The following is a 25,457-nucleotide window of genomic DNA, read 5'->3' on the forward strand; positions in this document are numbered from 1 at the left end:
GTGTGAGGCAGATTTTCTTGATTAGCATTTCAATTTTTGTGTGTAGATTTTAAGAAAAAGATGTTTTGTTATAGTCGGAAATCATTTGTAGGAAATCTACAATGAAGAGACATACTAACACTTTTTAAGCAAATTTTTTCTCTCTCTATTAAATTAAGCAAATGAAGATGATCTTTCCTCTTCTTTAAATTCTAGATCCGTGAACAGAGCAATTTATTATATTTGGAGTCTCGCAACCAATTCATATGGACTTCTCAAAAGAAGATAACTTAAAAACTATTGTCTCTGTTTTAACATATATGTTACAGTCAATCACTTCACGCATATCAATGCAAAATTTTAATTATTAATATTTTTAATAATCTAAAGTAAAAAATTATAAAAAAATAAATATTTTTAAAATATTAATCGAGACAAGTGAAACATCTTACATGTTAATATATATATATTAAAAATCGGTATTTGATCCAAGGACTAACTAGTTCGATGGTATCAATCTCGCCGCCTACTTGCAGGACCCATTTAAAGTTAGAGCAAAGCTATGTATGAACTTGCCAACAGAAATTGACACTAGAGGAAATAAAATATGAGACCTTGGGAGGAACATACTTTAAAATCTGAAGTCAATCACCAAGTCAACCCCAAATGATTATTTGTATTTATATATAGGTTTGTCTAAACCCTAAACACTAAAAGTGTTTAAAAAGTATGATCAAAATAAATAATATGAATAATATACATTGCAAAATTGCGACGTATTTTGAAACGCATGGTGGAAAATTTTGCTGTAAATTGTTCAATCACCAAAAATATTTTCAACCGGCACCGTAATTAACCAATATATGGTTTTTTTGTTGGTTATAATAAATTTCCTTTCTCACAGTAGTTCTACCATATCTTTAATACAAAATATTTCAATATACTAAAATTAAAAACCAATTTCAAATAAATGAATAAAAGGATCAAATCAAAGAATGCAGAAAGAGTAGACAGAATTTGTTGAGCAATACATTATTTAAAAACACACTAGCTAACTAGCATTAAATTGTCTTCAAAAGTATTACTTCAAATGTAATGATCCAAACAAAAGGCTTCAATCAAGGTTAACCCCACTTGCAAATGTCGTTGCACAAACCGTTTAAGAAATCATCACTGCAAAAAAAGAGAAATATTATTTTCAAATTTCATAATGAGCTCTTTACTAATTAAGGGGTGTTTGTTTCCTCGTTTAAAAAATTATTCCCAGGAACATGGAGGTTGGAATTATAGATTCCTATGTTTGTTACAAAGTTAAAAAAATAACTCCCGGGAATAAAGAATTCCTAGGAAAAAAATAACTTCCACTTACCCATGATTTTATTCCCAAAGAAAGTGGGCGGGAATAAAAGATTCCTATGTAAATGGTACTAAAATGGAAATAACTACCCATATACCCACTATCACAAACAATTCCCATGAATCTGACAATTATTTACCAAACACCATTTTCTAAAAATACTCAGGAATAAGATGCCCATTATTATTTCCCAGGAAAGGTTAATCCCAGGAATGAAATTTTAAACCGTCAAACAAACGCCCCCTAAGTAATGAAAATACATACTATTTCAAATATGCACACTCATAATCAATATTAACCTTGTTAATATTCACCTTGGACAAGTATCCCAAATTCAACAACCAGGAACTCAATATCCATTATTTCAACATAAGAATGAAGATACCGAATTTAGTAGTTGGAAATGTATCAACAATGATTTTCTGCCTCATGTAAACACTGCTTTCAGCAAGGGTATTGTACTGATAAATCTTGATGACATGAGTAAAGTTCATGAAGCTTAAGTTGCTAGACCTAAAACTGATGAAATAGCGATCCTGAAAAGGAGGAGACAATGCTACACCTAATAACGGTATCCACCAAGCGCACAAAATATGAACAAGCTAAGCTGATAAATCATCAGACAAAATATTTAACACAGTCTATTATTATGAAGTGGCATGGAATTAAAGTAACAAAAATTCAAAAAAGTAATATGTGGAATAGAAACTCACATTCAACGAGTCGAAACCAAACTTTCAACGTAACCTCTGGCTTGTAGCCAAAGTATTTTATTAGTAATTCCAATTTTTGCTGTTGTATTGTCTCTACAGTTATACATAGTTGCCTCGGCATACCTTGTCTCGTTGGAATAACTTGCCAATATCAATGTATCGCCATTCTAAGAAAGATGCAATGGCAACAATTTAAACTGTCTAAACTCCATTCCATAACCTTCAACTGAGTGTGAGACTCGGTGGAGAGATCAAGCGAAACAATGACAATTTCATCAACAGTTATACGACCATCATTAAAAAAAGGACTATATTCGTCTAAGTATTTTTGAAGGGCCAACCAGTTAATAGTACCATTCAAATACACATAGGAACCATTGTTATAAGGTCCAAACCAATAAAGTGGAAGCTGTAAACATTGAATATCTCTCCAAGAACTATTCCCAATGCTTAAAACTTTCCCCGTACCTCTTGCATTACCGTTGTCCATATCCAACATCACACGAAACGCTACCACCTTATAAGTTTCAGTCAAATAATAGTAACCTAAAAAGAAAGTGCTATAACTAGTTTGGGGTAAAACAAATTCAGATTTTGTCCTAGTGGCTGGGTTCCATAAACAAAGCCGTTGACGAGCAGGTGAAGCTTTCCGATCAAGCAAGCATAGCAATCCATTGCATGAACCAACAACTACCCAACTACCGTCACCGTGATTCAATTGATAGCAAGGATCGTAGTGAATGGTGATTGATGAATTCCCATGTAAACTAGAAACTGGGAAGGTTAAGAGATGATTTGTTTTATTATAGGGGTTTCGGTATGAAAAGACTGCGAGGTGCTGGTTTCGTTCCGATTTCTTGAGATGTATTTTAACAAAGTTGGGATCAGAGATGAGAGTGTTGAAAGATTTGTTGAGGCACCTGAACCGGATAAGAGTTTTCACGGGGAGATGGGAGATGATTTCAACGATCAGTTCATCGGGTCTTCCATTGAAGGGTGCCCGCCGTTCAAGTTGAACCCTAGCCACCGATTCCAAGGAGAAGCAGAAAACAACTTGAATTTGTATGTTATCTTATAAATTTATATAAGGCTTAAGTATGTGTTTCGTCCCTGCACGTCGAACAGATTGCGATACGATTCGCGGGATTTCTGTAAATACCCGAAATGGAATGATACCAGAAAGAATTTTGATACAAACATTAATTGGTCGTGTAGTAGCAGACGATATACATATCGCAATTAGGGGTCATTTAAAAATTGGTCATGTAATCGTTAATCCTGGCAAATTACTCTTGCAAACCTTAATCATTTAAAATTTCGTCCCTTGACCCACTTAATCACCGTCACGTCAGTAATATGGCTTGAAAGGACAAAAATACCCTTGAGACTATCAAATGAACGTGAAATTACCATACTATCCATGTCTTCTTCCTCCCCGGAGCTAAATTAACAGTACCAAAATCTGGGTTTTATGAACACCAATTATTCTCACATTAATCAACAGTGCCAATTTGTCACAAGAATGCACACAATCACACCAATCACAAAAAAGTAAAGGAACACACAAAAACCAACAGCAAACTCATAACATTAAGGAAGTTTTCCTCAAGAAATTCATCCACAGATTCATGCATAAACAACCCAGAAATTTATCCCCAAATTCGAAAATTAAAAAACTCTATCTCATAGAAATTTAATCCCAAAGTTGCAACTCATCCCTTTGATAATTTGTAACCAACTTGATAGATCTTTAAGCTACCTTACCTTCATTCAACATTTAGTAAAACAACTTCAAAAGATGGCAGCAACTCATATCTCTCTGCTTCTGTTCAAACACTACTTGACAAACTAACTTCAACAGAGTTTGGTGATTTCATCAACAACAAAAATCTGACTTTCACACTCTTGAAGCATTTAAAAACAACACCGATGGAAGTTACAAACTTCAATTCCCTCGCCTCATTCCTTTTCCGGCTGCAACTCATCCCTTCCCTTCTTATAGATATGAAAAACACACATTGTGAGGTCGCCGTCGTCGTTGTGGTAAAGAACTGGACGCTCCGACGCGGTGTTTGATGCCATGGAGAAGAGCGCGACGACGGAGGTTGAAGAAGCAGCGGGAGACGGCGATGATGTTGATTATCAGAAGCAGTGGTGTTGGAGTTATCTGTGGATTTGGGATCAGTGGTTGGAACTTTGAGGAAGGAGTGGATTTAGGGATTTTATTACTGCATGTGTTGTGATAAGGAAAGAAAGGGAGAGTGAGATCTGAGTTGTGTGGTGTTGTTTGTGATGATGAGGATGAAGGAGATGGTGGTGGTTGTGGTGCTGGGTTTTGAAGATGGTGGTGGTTGTTGTGCTGTATGTGTTAGAACCTTAGGGGCATTTCGGTCTGTTCACGTAAACTTTTGATGGGTCAACACTGTCACGTCATCAAATTACTGACGTGGCGGTGATTAAGTGGGTCAAGGGACGAAATTTTAAATGATTAATGTTTGCAAGGATAATTTGCTAGGATTAACGATTACAATGATCAATTTTTAAATAACCCTTAATTACAGGACGAAACACATACTTAAGCCATTTATATATAATACCCTCTTTTGATCGAGATTTTATTTGGTAAAAAAAAAAAAAGAATCTAATCCAAGATGATTTTGTTTCAAAATTTGATTTTGATTAGTCATAGTTTAAAAATTTGAATATATAATTCACGTTAAAAATTTGAATTTATCTTTCACCTAAAAAAATAATAATATTGAATCAATCTTCTTCCTTCGGTTTCGTCGTATTCACTAAGAAGTTACATGTGACATTTATAAAATGTAAACGAACTGAAGTACACGTAAACATTATCAGACAAAATAAGCTGAATACCCCCCTAAAAATTGAATGTTGATGTCCTAATGAAGGTGAGAAAAGAAGCATTTAGAAACATTAACCCACGTACAAGGTGGAAAAGAAGCATTTAATCATATTTGAAGATTTGCACCTTTTTGTTGTGTCAACTATTTTATTCTTTTTAAATGGAAAATGATTATTCTGATTTCAGGTCTTTTATTTGTTTCAAATCAAACAGTCATATTAACATGAACCCTGAAACAGGAAAACCGAAACAATATATCTATAGTTTAAGAAGAAATAAGCTAGTATCTATAATTTGTGAGTTTGTGCATGAAATAAACAAGTTGTCCAAACATGCGTGGTTCACTTGAAGCAAAATAGCAAGTTTGAATATTGAGAATGAAAATAAGTAGAAATCAAGAAAACTTTGTCCTCTTATAGGGATTCGAATGACTGGAATTGAATTAATGAAATAAATAAATAAATAAATAAAATGAAATAACTAGATAAACATAAATCCTTTTATGACAAATCTCCTAAAAGAATAAGGCACAGATGCAGATTTTTTTTCCCTCTTTTCTTCACTTAATTTATACAATTTTGGGTATTCCCGTAATCGACTTTCATCATTCCGTCACTTATTATATCACACTTATCCTAACCTAATAATCCCTCAAGTCTTCCCACCTTCACAAATCGATTGTTTGCACCCATAATGTCGTTTTACTTAAAATGCAAGTAATCTAGATTTTTGGGTTTAGTGTTTGAAATTGGCTATAAATAAGCCTCCCTTGTATCATTAGAGATGGAATGAAATCAATATTTCACATTACAAGTGGTATCAAGAGCTTCTCAAGGCGCCTTGACCAACAAACACAACAAAACACAGTTTTGAGGGAAAATTGGTTACAGGTAGTTACACGTTCATCACCAAAATTCATAAAGATTTATCAATCATGTTTCTTACTCAACCTTAATTCTTTTATTTTGAGAAATAGATCATCTCAGACCGATCTTTTCTGAATTCAAGATCCATCCATGGCAGAATCATGACAATTCATATGCAGCCTGCAATTCCAAGGTTTGGTGGATATTACGATCAATGGTCTATCTTAATGGAGAACTTGCTAAGCTCCAAGGAATAATGGAGTTTGATTTGAGAATGGCATCACCATAGCCCCAACAAATGCAATTCTTGAACATCAAAAAGCAACTAATGATAGCAAGTTTGTAATCTCAAGGTGAAGAACTATCTTTTTCAATCAATTGATAGGACAATCAAGGAGACTATCTTGGTGCATGATACATGAATAGATATATGAGAATCTACACATAGAAAGCATCAAGGTTCTACTAATTAGGTCAAACGTGCACAATTGCTAGCTTTACGCAAAGAATTTGAAGTTCTTACAATGAGGGAATGTGAAGCAGTTGATGAATACTTTGCAATAGTTTTTGCGGCTGCAAATTGTATGACTGCACATGGTGAGACAACGGAAAATGTTTTGGTGGTTGAAAAGATACTGAAATCATTGACAAGTAAGTTCAATCATGTGGTATGTTAAATATTTTTCTTGAATGGCCTACAAAAACTTAACTGGTCTTGCTCAAACTAAACTGAATTGTTATAATATGCATTGAATCGATCCAAACCGGTCTTGTACCAAATGTGGTTGTGAACCTCCTTAAGTGCCTAGCTCTGCAGACAAAGTCAGGCCGGTAGGGATTACCTCTTCTTGGCTGGTGGTGGTGTGAGAATGAAAGGAGTGTAAAAAAATCATTTTTATTATATGATATTAAATAAACAAAATACCAATTGAAAATGTGTGAGGCAGAATTTCTTGATTAGCATTATAGTTTGTGTGTGTAGATTTCACATAAAGATGTCTTGATATAGTAGAAAATAATTTGTTGGAAGGCTACAATGAAGAGAAAATCAATAAAAATATTTGATATTTTCTGAAACTTTGAGCTTCCAAGTCAATTTAAACTTACCTATTTTTTTTTAGGGTTAAGCTTACCTTGTTGAATTCTAGCTGCTGGAAAAGAGCTATTTTGACCTATTAATTGGATTTTTGGAGTTTTGCAAATAGGAATTTCTCAAAATAAGAAAACTTTAAAATTAATATTTTTTTGAAAATTCGGTATCCGATCTAGGAATCGACTAATCCGAGGAGACCAATCCCACAACTCACTTGCGGTGATTAAAATTAATATTTTAGTATAAATTGTTCCATATCCAAAATATTTTATTGGTTTCACTATAAGTAACCAATAAATGCTTTTTTTGTTGGTTATAAATTTCCTTTCTCATGGTATTTCTACCCTATCTTTAATACAAAATATTTCAGTATACTAAAATTTGTTTCTCAATTTGCGCAATCAGAATTTGTTCAGGAACATGCTCAAAACACACTAGCTCAAATTAAAAACCAATTTCAAACAAATGAATAAAAGGATAAAATCAAAGAATGCAGAAAGAATAGAAATAGTAATGCAAAAGTTTCAAAAATACCACAAGTTAAATAAAACTTGCATATAGAATTCCTCAATGCAAGAAGTTTCATTGAAGCTTGAAATATCAAAACTATCCTTCTTAATGTATTACTTCAAATGTAATGACCCGAAAGCACAAACCGTTTGAGAAATCATCACTGCAAAAAAGAGAAATATTATTTTCAAATTTGCACACACATTCCTCATAATGATTAACTGATGAAAATACAGTACATAGATATGAATACTATTTCAAATATGCACACTCATAATCAATATTAACCTTGTTAATCCATAAAATGCAACTAATTGCTAACACTACTTTCCTTCACCTAGGACAAGTATCCAAAATTCAACAACCAGGAACTCAATATCCATTATGTAAATCTCAAATAAAAGTAAAAACATAAGAATGATGACAGTTTCACATATAAAAAAGAACATCTACATGAGACTAGTGACCTTAAAAAGGAAAAAACACAGGTCCGTAGCTTGAATTTAGTGGTAGAAAATCTATCAGAAATGCAATATGGAGTACCGATAAATCTTGAAGACATGACTAAAGTTCACGAAGCTTAAATTCCTAGACCTAAAACTGATGAAATACCGATCCTTCGCTTCTTAAGAAAAGGAGGAGACAATATGCGACTCCTAATAACGGTATCCACGAATCACACAAAATTTGAACAAGCTAAGCGGATAAGTCATCAGACAAAATATTCAACACATTCTTATTATGAAGGGGCAAGGATTTAAAGGCAACATACACGAAGTAACAAAAATTCAAACAAGTAAATGTGGAATAGAAACTCACATTCAACGAGGCGAAACCAAACTTTCGACATAACCTCTGGCTTGTCGCCAAAATATTTGCTTAGTGATTAGAATTTTTGCTGTTGTATTGTCTTTACAATTATAGACAATTGCCTTGTCGGCATCATCATTTGCCAATATCAATGTATCGCCGTTCTCAGAAAGATGCAATGGCAACAATTTAAACGATATAAACTTCATTACACAACCGTTAAATGAAAATAAATTCTGATAACTAATTTTAAATAATTGAATCCAAGACTCGTGAACTCCAAAATCCTTCATCTGCCAAATAACATAATGAGTTCTCTTGAAATCATAAGAAAAACAAAGACAGTCCATCAAAACTGCAAGTGTTGGCTGATGACATGGCCCCTTATCAACACCCTGAGGCAACAGCAGCTGAGTGTGTGACTCGGTGGAGAGATCAAGCGAAACTATCACATATTCGACAACAGTTATACCATTCAAATATTTGTCAAAGTAATTTCGCACGGCCAACCAATTAATAGTACCATTCAAATGCACACGGGTACAATTATTATTAGGTTGATACCAATAAAGTGGAAGCATTAAACATTGAATATTTCTCCAAGAACTATTCCCAATGCTTAAAACTTTCACCATTGCATTACCGTTGCCCATATCCAACTTCACACGAAACGCTATCACCTTATAAGTTTCAGTCAAATAATCGTAACCAAAAAAGAACTTAGTATACTTACGTGGGCCTAAAACAAATTTAGATTTTTTCCTAGTGGCTGGGTTCCATAAACAAAGTCGTTGACCAGCAGGTGAAGTATTCCGATCAAGCAAGCAGAGCAATCCATTGCATGAACCAACAACTCGCCAACTACCGTCACTGTGATTCAATCGATAGCAAGGATCGTAGTGAATGGTGGTCGATGAATTCTCAAGTAAACGAGAAATTGGGAAGGCTAAGAGATGTGGTTCATTCTCGGCATATCGGTACGCAGGGACTGCGAGGTGCGGGTTTCGTTCCGATTTCTTGAGATGGATTTTAACAAAGTTGGGATCAGAGATGAGAGTGTTGAAAGATTTGTTGAGGCACCTGAACCGGATAAGAGTTTTCACGGGGAGACGGGAGATGATTTCAACGATCAGTTCATCGGGGAAGAAAGCCAGCGTCATAGTGTCTTCCATTTTAGGGTTCCTGCCGTTCAAGTTGAACCCTAGCCACCGATTCCAAAGAGAAGCAGCATTTTTTTTTTTGAAAGGAAAGAGAAGCAGCATTATATAGTACCCTTTTTTGATAGAGATTTTATTTGGTAAAAAAATAAAACAAAAGAATCTAACTCAATTTTATTTTGATTAGTCCTACTTTAAAAATTTGTATCTAATATCTATCTTTCCGCTTGAAAAAAAAATGAAATATCTTCTTCCTTCGTTTTCATATTGTCCCTTTTATTTATGGTTTAAATATGTCTTTAGTCCTTACACTTTCATCAGATTTTGGCATTGGTCCCTACACTTTTTTTTGTTTGAAATTGGTCCCTACACTTTGTAAAAATATTGGTATTGATCCCTCTATTAACTTTCTGTTAAAAAAAAAAACACAAAACTATTGGTATTAGTCCCTGCACTTTGTAAAAATATTGATATTGGTGCCACGTGGCGTGAAATGATTGGGCCATGTGGCACTCCGTTGGTTTTATCTTTTTTTTTTAACAGAAAGTTAACAGAGGGGCCAATACCAATATTTTTACAAAGTGCAGGGACCAATGCCAAACAAAAAAAAGTGCAGGGACCAATGCCAAACAAAAAAAAGTGCAGGGACCAATGCCAAAATCTGATAAAAGTGCAGGGACCAATGACACATTTAAACCTTTATTTATCATCAAACTTAACTTAACCTAACCTATAATCTCTCAAATATTCCCCACCTTCACAAATTGATCACCCGCTGCAGTACTCGTTCCAACGAACCTCTCTAAAATATTCACAACAATTGCTTTCTTCCACAAATTCAACAAGAGTTGCAGCCAATTTAGATTTACCGGCTCATGACAACGATTGCATTCGTCGTTGCTTAAAGTCTCTCTCCATCGTCTCAAAACAGTTACTCTCTGTCATCGACCGTCTCCTATTCTCTCTCACTATGTGTTATCCAACCCTCCCTTTCCTCTCTCACATCTTCCAAGGTTCACCAAACTCACCTCCTTTGATCTCACACACTACCTCTCAATACACTTCTCTCTCAAATCTTTTGCACACAAGGTGGATAAGGACTAATCTTTTGGTTTGGCTGAAATTATAGTATTGGAAAGAAAAAAAATCAATGAAATTAAGAACTATGTATTATTTTTTTTTTTAGAGCAACAACCTTATAACATTTCATTAAAAATCAAGTCATGATACATATCGGTACATCATCAAAAATACGAAAGCTAGTCAAGGAAGTGGATGCCTTTGCTAATTTATGGGCAACCGCATTCGCTTGCCTCCTAATAAATTCTTGTGTAGTGATTGTGTTTATTTTTCTTCTGCAGCCCTGTTGTTTCCTAACAGTGGTATCAGAGCCCTGGTTAGGCTCGGTGGGGTAGCGGGAGTGGGATCCTAGTGTGGATAGTGATGTGGGTGAATCACACTTGAGGGGGAGATTGTTGGGTTTCAAGTCTAAGTGATTATGTCCCACATCGGCACACAATGAAGGAAATGTTGGATATATAAGAGAGAGGACACATATACATGATGCCTTAAGGTTTTAGGTGGAGATGTGGCGTCTAAGTCTCTTATTTGTCCTGGAAGTTTAACCCATTGCCCCTCCCGTGACTCCCCGGACTCCCAACACATGTAACATCATCTGACAAAATTAGCTGAAGTAAAGGAAAAATTATGTTGTGACTAATTCCCTCAAAGGTGGAGTGACCTTCATTACCTAAAACTTTTTAACAATAATTATCCACCTAAACTACATGGACAATAGACATTTTCCAAGCAGACGATATAATATGCGTCGTTGGTGTTTCCACTAAAAATTGAAAGTTGATGTCCTAATGAAAGTGGGAAGAAAATCATTGTTTAGAATTGTTATGCTACATACAATCTGTACCTCCTGGTTTTCATTGAGAAAGATAACAACTCCACCTTATTTTCCTTTGAGTGAACGAAGTAGGAAACTTTTCTCACGTCGTGGATGCCTACTTAAACTTTCAACCCTTAATCGCTGAAATGGATTGGTATTCTAAAAATGCTATGCTGAAGTTGAACCTTAAATGTAAGATGCTCATTTGGCTATGCATGATAATTGCTTAAGTTTTTGTGTAACGCAAGTTTTAACTTGTTTTGCTTTTCATTGCTTTACCTTAAATTTCATTTTTCTATAAGTTGTTCCATCACCAAAAATATTTTGAACTGGCACCATAATTAACCAATATATGCTATTTTGGTTGGTTATATATGTATATCCTTTCTCATGGTATTTCTACCATACTTACAGTACACAACTAAACAATCTAATGAAAAATGAAAAGGTATAAATCTAGCTGAATTTACTTTAATTAAAAATCGTTTGTCTAACAAATATTACGCTAGAGTTTATGTCTCTCAATCTGTGCAAAACAGAATTTGTTCAGCAAGACAAATTACTTTAAATGCAATGACGACACTTGAACATGCTGTTGGAAAAATCATCTGGAAAAAAGAGAAAAACATTATTTTCAAACATGCACAGTATATCGATATGGATACTACTTCAAAGATGCACACTCATAATCAATATTAACCTTGTTCATATCCATAAAAACATAAAAAAGAACATCTACATCGGATTAGTGACCTTGAAAAGGAAAAGGCACAAGTAGCTTGAATTTGGTAGTGGCAAATGTATCAGAAATGCAATATCGACAATGCTTTTCCATCTCATGTAAACGCTGCTTTCAGCAAGGGTATGACGACCTAAAACTGAAGAAATACCGATGAGGCCAGAAGCAGAAAAGAAAATAGAGAAGAGAGCTAATCCTGAACTTAAACATAAATAAAGAAAAGAAGGAGACATTAATATGCTACGATATCCTAATAACGGTATCCACGAATCACACAAAATATGAACAGCTAAGCTGATAAGTCATCAGACAAAATATTCAACACGTTATATTATTATGAAATGACATGGATTTAAAGGCAACATACACCAAGTAACAAAAATTAAAACAAGTAATATGTGGAATAGAAACTCACATTCAACGAGTCGAAACCAAACTTTCAACGTAACCTCTGGCTTGTGGCCAAAGTATTTGATTAGTAATTCCAATTTTTGCTGATGTATTGTCTCTGCAGTTATAGACAATTGCCACATTGGCATCATCGTTTTCCAATATGAGTGTATCACTGCTCTTAGAAAGATGCAATGGCAGCAATCTAATCCGTCCAAACTTCATTCTATAACCGTCAAATGAAAATAAATTCTGATAATTAATTTTAAATAATTGAATCCAAGACTCATGAACTCCGAAATCCTTCATCTGCCAAATAAAATGATGAGTTCTCTTGAAATCATATGAAAAACAAAGACAGTCCATCAAAACTGCAAGTGTCGGATGATGTCATGGCACCTCATCAAAACCCTGAGGCAACAACAGCTGAGTGTGTGACTCGGTGGAGATAGCAAGCGAAACAATCATATATTCATCAACAGTTATACCATTCAAATAAATGACAAAGTAATTGCGAAAGGCCAACCAGTTAATAGTACCATTCAAATTCACACATGTATACTATTATTACAAGGTTGAAACCAATATAGTGGAAGCAGTAAACATTGAATATCTCTCCAAGAACTATTCCCAATGCTTAAAACTTTCACCATACCTGTTGCAGTACCGATGTCCTTATCCAATTCCATACGAAACGCTATCACCTTATAAGTTTCAGTTAAATAATCGTAACCAAAAAAGAACTTACTATAATTACGTGGGGCTAAAACAAATTCAGATTTTGTCCTAGTGGCTGGGTTCCATAAACAGAGCCATTGACGAGCAGGTGAAGTATTCCGATCAAGCAAGCATAGCAATCCATTGCATGAACCAACAACTCGCCAACTACGGTCACTGTCATTCAATCGATAGTAAGGATCATAGTGAATGGTGATCGATGGATTCTCATGTAAACGATAAATTGGGAAGGTTAAGAGATATGGTTCATAGCCAGGGCATCGGTACGAAAAGACTGTGAGGTGCGGGTTTTGTTCCGATTTCTTGAGATGCATTTTAACAAAATAAGGATCAGAGATAAGAGTGTAGAAAGATTTGATGAGGCACCTGAACTGCATAAGAGGTTTCTTGTGGAGACAGTAGATGATATCAGGTCTTTTGAGTCCTCTGTTTCCCCTAATTGGCCCACAGCAGCTATTCTTATGAATAATATCTAGTTTTACGATAGTTAACAAAATAGCTCTAATCAATCCATGAGTTCTCCAACTACAGCCCCTAATTTCATAGGTGATCTAATAATCTTTAAAGGTATTACAAACGTTAAGCTAATATCACAAACAAAGGATTATCCATGTTTATTTGAGCAATTCAATTTAGGTCTAAGTAGAAAGCTATGACCAGTAGTCATTCATTCTTACGAAATGATGTTTATATTTGATCAAGATATAAAAAGCATTAACAATAATTGAATTGAATAAAAACTAGATTGTCATTCACAATAAATAGAGTTTCACATCAACATGTTTTAATTAGGGTTACACAAATTCATCTCGGACCTAATCTCTAAGAGATTTAGTTACTCATAATTGAGTTTACAAATAGCATAATAAATGAAATAATTAAAACATACATGAACTTAGTAAAGGATGATGAAATCGCCCTTCTAGCAGTCTTCAGGTCTCAAAATCGCACTTTTGCTCTCTAAAATTGTAACCCTTGTTTTTGAAACTGACTTCAACTTAAATAGGAAAAATTTAGTGAAGCCAAAATTGCGGCACGCCACATAAAATTGCGCCCCGATTGCATTAAAACCCTAAATTTCTTCCAGATCCTTCTCCAACATTGTGCCCCGCCAGATATAATCGTGTCACGATAAAATAGGCAGGGGCAAACCTTCATTTTTCTCCTAAAATCGCGCCACGCCAGATATAATCGTGTCACGATTGCATATTTTCAGCACTTCCATATTTTCTGCTTTTAACACCCCTAGATACCACATATTGCCTCAGAACTCTATAAAAATGTCAAAATAAGTCCTAAAATTTACGTAATGACAGCATGTCATGAATATATAATACCCTTTTTTTTTTTATCAAGAAACAATTTAGTATAGTTTGAAACTTGTGTTGTATGACTTTAAGTATTAAGATTTTATTTGGTAAGAACATAAAAGAATCTAACCCAATTTGATTTTGATTAGTATTTGGCATATCATACCATACAATTAATTTTATTTTATTTTCGAGGAAATACCATATAGTTAAATAAAATCAATATATAGAAAACAAAAATCCAACTTTAGAATTTGAATCTATCTTCTTCCTTTGTTTTCGTATTGTCACTTTTATTTATCATCACACTTAACTTAACCCAAAATACCACTATGAAAAGACAAAGATCATCTATCAAATCTTCACAACAATTACTTTCTTCCACAACTTCAACAACAGTTTGCAGCTCATGTAGATTTACCGGATGATTGCTGCAAACATATCTGCACATTTCTCAACGACGGCCGATGACAACAACCACATTCATGTTGTTGCTTGAAGTCTCTCTATTGTCTCAAAACAGTTACTCTCCATCATAACCGTGTACCATTACCTGTCACTATATGTTATCCAACTCTAAAATCTCTTGCTTTCCATTGAACCTCACACAAGGCGGATCTAAGACTAATTTTATTTGGACTAGTATCATTAGCTCGGGTCCATTTGTAACCATAACAATTTCTATTTTGAACAAAATGAGCCGTCGGTCTCCACTAACAAATTATATGTCACACTTATGAAATCGAAATGAATTGAAGTACATGTAACATCATGTGACAAAATTAGTTGAAGTAAAGGAAAAGTTAAGATATACTCCATCCAAAATGAAATATAAACAATAGTGGTAGTTGAAAAATCAATGTATGTGGTTAAAAAATTAGTCCATAAACATCAACTCTTCACCTGCCTTTTTTCCTTATATAGAGTATGTAATTGACTAAGTAATGATGTTCTTTTTTCGGATATAAATAATTGACCAAGTGTCACTTTCTTTATTATCAAAATTACTTATATTTGCTGTCCAAAAAAAAATTACTTATATTTGTATATTGTGCATTTAGAGATTTAATTTTTTATTATCGGTGTTGTATCTGTATCAAGAATCTGAGCTTTACGGAAATAGCCTCACTGGTGTTTCCACTAATAACTGAATATAACTGAATGTGATGTCCCAATGAAGGTGGGAAAAGAAGCATTTAGAATCATCAAGTCACATACAATTTTCACCTCATGGTTTTCATATTTGAAGATTTTGATTCTCAATATCTTTAGTTTAAGAAGAAATAAGGTAGTGCCTCTACTTTTTTGTGAGTTTGTCCAAACATGCTTGGTTCTCTTTAAGCAAAACCACAAGTTTGAATATCGAGAATGAAAGATGCACAAATCAAGAAAACTTTATCCTCTTAGAGGGATCCACCCGACTAGAATCGAATTAATGAAATAAATAAAATGGAACAAATAAATGAATAACGTGTTTTGTTTTTTGCTGATCAATAACAAAGGTATAGACCAAAACATAAATAAATAAATACAGGTCCTTTTATTACAAATTTCCTATAGAATAAGGCACAAATGCAGATATTTTCCCTCTTTTTTCACTTAAGTTATACAATTTTGGGTATAGCAGTAATTAATTTTCATCTTTTCCAACCACTATTGTGAAGTGACATTGTTTAATTAGGTTTTCTGGTGATATTGCTTGATTATATCGGGTTTAGCTAGGTTTTCTGGTGATACTGTTTGATAATATTGGGTTTCCAAGATAGAGGCTCAAAGAGGCTGAAGCAACACGAAAGCTCATGCAATGTCACTGTTGCATTGATGCTTGAATTAGAGATGTAAGAGAAGGATGAATACGTGCCGTTCTTAAGGAGCGACTGAAATTACTTCCTTCAGCATATTCTTCCCCCAGTGGCCACCTTGGGCGTACATCATACTGAAAATAAACCAATGTTTAATAAAATCAATAAGAGATTGATGAAATGTGAACATAATATGCAGCACGTGTTGAATTTATGTTGCCTGCATAAATTGATAGAAGAGTAGTGCAAGTTTTTGCAACAACTCAAGAAAGTCCGTTGAGAGTTAATGAAAAGGATCGCGTTGAAATGGATATAACTTTCTTAATTTAAAAAGCATCAACCCTATTTCCCTTTTGGAAAATAAATTTATTATCTGATGCATTTAGAGAATCATACTAGGAAAGAAAATTCATATATGTAAAATTCCTTCCATTCATATATTTGTCAATGTTTAGAAAACACACCAGAAAGTCTTCTGGTTCTTCTGCAGGAGGTGGAGGATCATATCTTCCCACGCGAAAGTGTTCAATACCAGTCCAAGCAACCATTACACCTATTCAGTTAAAAAAACCAGTCCATTAAGATATAAACTTTAATATAACAACAGATTGTTCAGGTTTTATACTCTTCTATGAAGACTTGGGATCAGCTATGTAAAGTTTGCAAAGAGCACAACATAGAGAGTTAGCCGTCATTATTAAAAGCAAAACAAAAAATAAACTATTACCATTGTCGGTACAAAGCCGGGGAGGAGGGCATACAAGTTGAAGGCCATTCTTCTTCACAACTGTATCAAGCCGGGCCCGAACATATTGATTTGACGCAACACCACCAGAGACAACCTGCAACAGACAAGACGTAGAATGGCCTTCAGTTATGTCGATGTAAATTACTTACAAGAAGAAGCATTTAAGTTATTTCACACAAAGCCTGAATTTTAGATTTCAAACTACCAGATGTCTTATAGAAGGCTCCATCTTCAATGCCCACTGTATTGCTCGTTCACACCTTTCTTCAAGATGTAATACTGCAACTCGCTGCTTGACATGTAGAAAACAGACTAAATAAGACATATCAAAGGACATGAGTTAAAGGTAAACAATAGCAGGGAAAAGCTAAACTTCAGTCGTAAAATTTAAAGGAAAGCATACAAAAGTATAACTAACCTGAAAAGAAGCGGCAATATCAGCTCGTGACAATCGATCTTCATAACTTGCTGAAGAAATAGGAATTGTTGCATCACTGCGAATAGCACATGTACTCGGAAGTCATAAGTCTGTACAACAAAATTAAAAGATAATTGCACTATTTACTTCAACAAAAAAAATTACTTGCTATATGCAATATATATTATTTAGTTATCTTGTAGGCCATGACAATTGGTCTAATAAAAATATTAGCAGTAATCTGACTGCATGAGAAAAGTGTAGTATTAAACAGATTGTATAAATCAATTCCTTCTTCAACAGAGAAAGTTTTCATATTAAATATGTGATGTTGAAAACAACATTCAAAGAAGCGCTTGTGATAAGATAAAGGACGGATAATCCATCAGGTTTGACATTGATCCATCGTTATATATAATTTTCCTATAAACTATTTATGAATAACAAATCTATTAACTGTTAACGTACATCTTTTTGGACTCAATTGCCAGTCTTACTTGGGTTTTTAGACCAGCATAAGAGAAGTTGCAATCTTTATGCTGCCTCATTGGAACCTACAGCAAACAAAGTAATAAACTTAAATCACCAATAAAAGCACAACAGCGGCCGGGATAATGTGCGGAAACAATACACGTTCAATGTAAGGTGAGACAACAATCAAAAGGGGAGGTGAGGGGAGGGGGTGGAGAGGAATATAATAACATCATACAACTTACTGAAAAACTGACTGATTTATCATTGCCCTCCCTAGCAAGCTCCTCTATAGCAGGACCACCACTTCTCCTAATATCAAGTCCAAGCCATTTTGCTGACTTGTCATAAGCCTCACCAATAGCATCATCTATTGTAGTTCCAAGTTGTATGTATTGCCCAAGATCACGTGCAAGAATGAGTAGATTGTGTCCCCCTATAAAAACAATATATGTCATTACCTCAAGATAGCCAAGTGTACCAATACATAAATATACTGAACCATGAATGTCAAATCACAGGTTTGCAACAAACTGGACTGCTCAGAAACTATACCTTAAGAACCATCTTTACATATAAAAGTAAGCACGATACCACAACAGTTCACTTCGATGTGAAACTGTGTCTCCAACTTTAGGAGATTATTTGGGAGGGCAACACAGGAAGAATGCAAATTATTGAAGGGGAATGAAGGTTGAGTAAAAGTCATATTCCTTTGTATTAGAAGTTAAGGATATGAAGAATATTCCACTACGTCGACGACATCTAATCCTTAGGCACCCCTAGCTCAACCAACCATCTTTCATGGTCTATACAAGTGGGATGAGGATCGTCATGCCTTGTTTCTACTGCTCAGGGAATGTTCTAAGTATATGCAAATGAATAGCATTCCCTTGCCAATTGTTTCATTCACAATGCACGTCTATTTGTTTTACAGGTAAGGGTGAGAAGTCTATGGCCTAATCTTTATCAAGTCCAAGCGAAGTTAGGCTTATCAGTTAAACAAGTCAAGTCAAGGCTATTTTAAAAGCATGTATAGCTATTAAGGTTAGGATTTAGGCCATTCAAAAAGCCTATTAGGCCTACCAAGCTAATCTATTTAAGTAAAATATAAATAATAATTTTTGTTTTTATAAATATATTAGATTTTGTACATTGTCTCAAAATCAAATGATTATTGACCTTTTCAATAATTTATGCATATCAGCCTATATAAAGATTTGAACCTATGGTCTTGTACAGAGGTAAATTACGTACTATTTAAAGGTCTAACTGCAAAATAGATTATCATGTCAATTAAATTTTCTAAAAGGTTAGGTTATACCTTCAAAATAAATTGTCATATAAACAAATCAAACCTAGACTTTATAAAAAAAATCAGGTTGACTTACATATTTTGACTCATAGAGCCTTTTAATTGGGATATTAGGATAGACCTGGCATTCAAAAAGGCCAAGTCAGGGCTAACAAAAAGCCTATAACAGATAACAGACCAGGCTTGGGCCATGAGTATTGTTGGTCGGCCCAATCTATTCTCACCCCTGTTTATAGATCATCAAATTTACTGGATGTAGCTTGAATAAAAGTACTTAGCAACATAATCAAAACAGTGAAGGATTAAGCAGGAAATAACACTAAATCAAAACTCAATCTGTCCAAAACGGTACTAGTTTAAATAAAAGGTAGCTGTATTATGTGGAGCTTATTACCCACAAACGCCAGAAAATACAAATTCCTCGAGAAGTAAAACTAGAAACAACAATTCCACAACCCAAGGAAGGAAAAATGAAAATAGATCAAGATCAAAGAAGAATACTAGCATCACTGAAAATAAGTAGGGCCATGACTAAAGATAAAACTCAATACCAAAAACAGGTGTACAGGAATATTACCTGAAATAAGTAGGGCCATGAATGGGAACTGCAAATCTTTCTCAATCAACCTGAAACCAAAGATATGCATGTCTCATGAAAAATAGTACAATTTCCTAAAGAACACTACAAAAAGTACAGAAAATTATAGAAGCATTACATACAGGAACCAAATCACAATTTTAAATATTTTATGCATGCCTCTGCATCCACAGGAAGAAAATGACATATTAATTAGAGGGCCACTATGGCTTTACCTAGCCACTAGAGCATGAGCCTCCATGTGATGGACACCAATAATTGGTAAATTAAAACCCCCTGCAATTCTCCGAGCCTTCTGCACCCCCACTGCATTGTACAAGACATGGAAAGATGGATATATAATTGATGGCAAAAGTTCCTCTAAAGCATACAGAAGATCAGCGAATGAAAGATATGCCCTTCAATGAGTACTTTAAGTCGGAAATAGGCATCACGCCTATAGTTTGAACAATCAAATTTGAATATACAGGCTTAATGATGTCTATGTTATTACTAAGATACAGATACCCAACTTGCATGGTAGTGTATTTTGATCTAGCAGGACAATATAGTTCATGCAGCATCATCTAGCAGCTTCTATCTTAGGCACATGTATAAATGTTTGAGCTGTGTAACAGAATTCTGTTGTGCTGAACCCTAACATTAACGTTGATTACTTAGTTTTAGTCTAACTTATCTAAACTTTCTAGCCCTTTATAAATAGAGTATTTATATTATATTGTAACTTATTCTGATGTGTGAAAATAGACACTGATTCAAAAGGACTTTCTCAAATTATCACTAAATTTTCCTTCACTTTTCATCGCTTTTCTCCTTTGTCAATAAACAATATTGCAAAATGAGAGCATCCAATAAATTGAGAAGAAGAAGCGTTTTTACTACTAAATAATGGTTTTGTACTATAAGAAGCAAACTTGGAAAATCACAGAAACAATTTCATTTTGTTAATATTTTAGCTACAAATGTTCAATTAATGAATATCATCAGGCGACATATATATTATTATTTTTTCACAATGAGCTTCCCAACTCTAACAGGCACTTTCTTGCTTATTTTAAGGAAGAGAAATGTTATTTGTACAACTATTTTGTGACAACTTTTGAACAACTTTCTCTCTAATACTCACATTATATTTTTACTCTCTCTCTCTCTCTCTCTCTCTCTCTCTCTCTCTCTCTCTCTCTCTCTCTTCCTTTTTCTCTCTCTATTGTTTTTGACCAATAAAAAGAGAGAAAAAGAAGGTTGTCACCAAATGGTTGTTCAAATATCATGTGTTGGAAATATTGATGGTTTTCTTTAAGGAATCCATGGGAAATGGAAGGAAATATATTTAAATTAAATGATATCATGTGTTGGAAATATTGATGGTTTTTTTTAATAGGGAAATATTGATGGTAAATCAGTATGTAATAGGGAAATATGGAGTTAACGTTTAACTGGAACGATTAGAGATATAGTGCTTGTTAATATTAAATGTATTTATTCTTCAATAGAACTTTAGGTGGAGATAGATGATGAGTGTTCTAACTCAATGAATTTAGAGCACTTCTTTCTATAATCTATGTAAGTCTATTCTTAAAGTTTCGTAAGTTCGAGTATTACCACGAAGGCAGAGACTTAAACCCGGACCAATAGTAACAGCAACTGCAGTAAGATCCTTCTCAGTCATATAAGCTTTATCAAGGGCATCTTGCACAACCTATAATTAAAAGTAAAAAAACTATGCACGTGTCAATAACTCAATAAAACCAGGGGGGTGAAGAGAAAGTGAGATAGAAAACGGTATAGGAAGCCATATTAGAAATCTGTTGGAGAACCTAGTGGCACTCAACAACCATTATCGCCTAAAGTAACTCAAAAATCAATAGTATGCCACCAGGTTCTGTTTAAAGGAATTGGATCAGAAACTTAGACAAGCACTAGTAAGATGGATAGCATCGAAGTGCTTATAAGTTATATGCAATACTTACGAACATGGAATACAGATATATAAACATAACGGGGGCTTGGGTAGCTCAACTGGTTTGAGCTAAGGGATAAGGAGTTGGATGTCCTGGGTTCAAACCCGGACAAAGGACAAAAGCTAATCTAACAACTACTCCCTCCGTTCCTTTTTAATTGTCACATTTTGACTTTCTACACAAACCAAGACACTAAATGTATTTCACTACTTTTGATACAATAACTTATGTTTTGCCTATAATATCCTTAATTATTTAATATCATATTTCATATATTTCTCTCTCTGCAATAAATTACTAAGGGCATTATAAGAAGAACACCCTTTAATGTTACATTGAACTTTGAAAGTGACACTTAATAAGAAACAAAAAAATTCTGTAAAAGTGACGGTTATAAAGGAACGGAGGTAGTAATTGCTAACATTTTTCATTAAAAAAAAAGGATATATAAACATAACTTGCATAAGGTGACAAGAATAGATGTGTGACAAAACATGCATAAGGTCACCTCATACAAAGACTCGAAGTTCGCACAATTAGATTAGTATGTGACCAAAATATCTTCGGATATAAATTGTCTGCTCAATCAGGGATATATTAACATTTAAGATAGGAGTGTTGTACCTGATCTATCACTTGCGAGTGAGCTTCTTCTGCCATTTTTGGAGCAACGCCTCCATACTTCACAAGCAGGTCTGCCTTAATGTGAAGAAGTTACACAATTAGAAAGCACTTTTATGTTTAATAAGTGCGTAATCAAATCATCATACCATCAGCGCCTAATCATTAAGCAGAAAGCGAAATTACCACAGAATAACATTATTGTCCCCTGCATCTTATAGTATTTGATAACCGACTCATAAGTACCAAAATCAATTCGACTAAAATTGGTTTTTTTACTAGTTCAGACAACAATTGAAGATTAACCTTTGCAAAATGTATTATTAGTTATTTTACTCCACATATTATCATCTAACTATGCTTCCATATCTCATACTCACATTGTGTTCTTACTCTCTCTCTATTGCTCTAGTTTTCGTGCTAATGCCTACATTTCTTTGTATACCTTTGGTTGTCCCATAAGTTGTCTCAAAAATAACACACCTCATTCAAAAACTATGAAGCACTGACACATGCATGGACACCGGACACAACACTGACACATCTCACTGGTAATAATTTGAGAAAATGACATAATTGAATGTAATCACATGCATGAATGTCAGACACTGACATGTGTCGTACACCGGACATGTCTTTGATCAGAAGTGTAGGTGATATAGAGTTCAAAAACCACAATCTGATAGGACACTAGTTTTGGGCCTCATCCCAATAACCAAGCTGAATGGAGGGAATAAGATTCAGTTAGAATATGCCCTGAATTTAAGGAATTTCTGTTATAAAAGAGAGGGTAAGGGCATGGAAAAGTTATTCAGAAATATGTTTAGAGTTTGTTAGGAGAATTTTCTCTCTCGTAGGAGCTTTGCTCAGGAATAGCAGTCTTTGACTCTTGTTTATCTTTTACATTCTGTTTTCTGTTTTGCCACCATTGTAGAGCTCTTAAGCTCTTCTATTTACATTCAATAATATACAGTTGTTGCCTTAATTTTCAGGGTTCTATCACAAAATCTCACCCACCTATCTGATATCTTTGCCAATGCAGCATGGAAAATGCACTAGACCACAATTTTCAATTTAACATGAGCATGATCAATTTTTCTAATACCAGACATCTGCTGCAATCTAATTGCAGCAAAAAGATTTTTAAGAAGACATTTGGATTTAGCTTCTTAAAACAAAAGGAAAAAGAAAAGAAAAAATAAAACAACATTTGAGCCGATTTAAATAAACTTATCAACTTTGTTGCTTCTCACCTAACTTCTCCACAAGTATCTATAAGTTTTATTTGGATTGCTGTAGAATTTATTTTACTTTATCCTTGTCAAACTTGATTTTAGTGAACATTCTGGTGTTTGGTTTTTATCAGACAAAATGGATTGTCTTCATGTTTGACTAGAGTTGATAAAATGTATCTTTTGCATTAAAAAGCCAGAAAAGTAGCAAAAAGAAAATTAATACATAAAAACATAATTCTCTTTATTTACTACTTATGAAGCACTAAGCCACTACACAGATACACAAATCGGACACAACAACACTGACACATGGACACCGGTAATAATACTAATAATTTAAACAATAGATGTGATTGAATGCAACCATATAACACCAACACATGCCGGACACCAAAAACAGCTTCAATCTGAAGTGTCGTGGTACATCAGTTTCCTACTCAAACAACAACCAAGTCTTATCCCACTAAATGGGGTTGGCTACATGGATCTATCATATACCATATATTCATTCAACTCTTTAATCTCTAGATTTTTCTTAATAGTTTATCTTTTAGTTTTTTTAGGTCTTCCTCTGCCTTTAGTGATTTGACTACTCCTCATGTAATCTACTCTCCTTATTACAGAATCTACATGTCTTCTCTCTATATGTCCAAACCACCCAAGTTGAGTTTCCACCCATCAGTTTCTTACTCTAAACTAAGTTAGTATAAGTAAAATAATAAAATTAAGGGTTAATTAAGTTTTTAGTCCCTATAAATATTAACAGTTTTGTTTTTAGTCCCTACAAAATAAAATCACATTTTTAGTCCCTATGACATTTTCCTTAAGCATTTTAGGGACCAAAAATGTTGATGGAAATTTTTGACAGGGACCAAACATGCTGATGGAAAAATTTTATAAGGACTAAAAATGCTGATGGAAAATCTTATAGGGACTAAAAAGTGTGATTTTATTTTGTAGGGATTAAAAACAAAATTCTGAATATTTATAGGGACCATTTACTTAATTAACCCTAAAATTAAATGTAACATCAACACTTTTGATCAAAGGTGCGCCCGGTGTGTGACATTGACACAGGTACCAACACTTCTGATTAAAGGTGTGTGTTTGGTGTCCAACGTTTCAATTTACTGAATTCTTACATACTACACATGAAGCAGCAAAACAAAATTACTAACACATTGAATACACGTACCTGAGAAGATATCACTTGGCTCAAAATTTCACCGTCACTTCTCACCTAAACCAAAAATAAATAAATAAATAAAATAATCGATATGCTAAATCATACCGCAAAAAAAAAAAAAAAAACAAGAAAATATGAAAAATGAAAGCTTACGATTGCGGCAGCAGTGTCGTCGCAGCTAGTTTCGATGCCCAAAACGACAATATCTCCATCGCGTTTTGGAGTACGGCTGTGAACGGAGGAGAAGCTGCGGGTAGAGTGTTTATGGGGAAGATGAATTCGGCGGAGAGATGTGAAGAGTGAAGTTTTGGGAAAGAAATTTACGCGGGAAATTGTTGGAATCGCCATTGTAGAGAGAAAAAGTAGCATTGTGTTGTGTTGAAGAAGAAAAAAGGAGAATGAGTGAGTTTCAGCATTGGACAAGAGTCACCAGATAATAATAAGCTGAGAAAAGGTTGGACAAAATAGATTTTATTTTAAGCTTAAATATGCAATTCGTAACTTTGGATAAAATAGATTTTATTTTAAGCTTAAAGACGAAAATCAAAACACATTTAAATTATATGGACGAATTGCATATTTAAGTATTTATTTTATAATAATGAATGAAAAATAGAGAATAAAATAATATTTTATTAAAATTTACTTAAAAATAAAAAATAGAGTTCATATTTTGA

The 25,457-nt window shown here is 34.1% G+C and overlaps 2 protein-coding genes across 3 annotated transcripts; both read right to left on the reverse strand.

Annotated features, from left to right (window-relative positions):
* Positions 1-8,205: 8,205 nt before the first annotated feature.
* Positions 8,206-9,354, reverse strand: LOC120579865 (F-box/kelch-repeat protein At3g23880). Its single transcript, XM_039832594.1, has one exon. The coding sequence runs from the start codon at positions 9,352-9,354 to the stop codon at positions 8,206-8,208; it is 1,149 nt and encodes a 382-aa protein (XP_039688528.1).
* A 6,544-nt stretch (positions 9,355-15,898) lies between these two features.
* Positions 15,899-25,228, reverse strand: LOC11431154 (probable tRNA N6-adenosine threonylcarbamoyltransferase, mitochondrial). 2 transcript variants are annotated; one of them, XM_024781186.2, is made up of 13 exons: positions 24,934-25,228; positions 24,790-24,834; positions 22,363-22,433; positions 21,380-21,476; positions 19,993-20,083; positions 19,757-19,806; positions 18,110-18,300; positions 17,862-17,947; positions 17,394-17,469; positions 17,181-17,264; positions 16,955-17,069; positions 16,692-16,780; positions 15,899-16,361 (listed from the first exon to the last, which is right to left on the reverse strand). In XM_024781186.2, the coding sequence occupies exons 3-13, from the start codon at positions 22,396-22,398 to the stop codon at positions 16,233-16,235; spliced, it is 1,044 nt and encodes a 347-aa protein (XP_024636954.1). In that variant the 5' UTR covers positions 22,399-22,433; positions 24,790-24,834; positions 24,934-25,228; the 3' UTR covers positions 15,899-16,232. The 2 variants fall into 2 exon arrangements, with proteins under 2 accessions (XP_024636954.1, XP_003605165.4); XM_003605117.4 differs by having other exon boundaries at positions 22,363-22,437.
* Between the last annotated feature and the right edge of the window lie 229 nt (positions 25,229-25,457).

Source organism: Medicago truncatula, chromosome 4 (assembly GCF_003473485.1).
Source record: "Medicago truncatula cultivar Jemalong A17 chromosome 4, MtrunA17r5.0-ANR, whole genome shotgun sequence".
Classification (NCBI taxonomy): domain Eukaryota; kingdom Viridiplantae; phylum Streptophyta; class Magnoliopsida; order Fabales; family Fabaceae; genus Medicago; species Medicago truncatula.

Coding starts and splice junctions, on each gene's coding strand:
- LOC120579865 (XM_039832594.1), bottom strand. CDS start 9,354: ATGACGCTGGCTTTCTTCCCCGATGAACTGATCGTTGAAATCATCTCC.
- LOC11431154 (XM_003605117.4), bottom strand. CDS start 25,149: ATGCTACTTTTTCTCTCTACAATGGCGATTCCAACAATTTCCCGCGTA. Junction 21,477..22,362: donor ACTCGCAAGTGATAGATCAG/GTACAACACTCC, acceptor TTTTAATTATAG/GTTGTGCAAGATGCCCTTGA. Junction 16,362..16,691: donor AAGAACCAGAAGACTTTCTG/GTGTGTTTTCTA, acceptor GTTTATTTTCAG/TATGATGTACGCCCAAGGTG.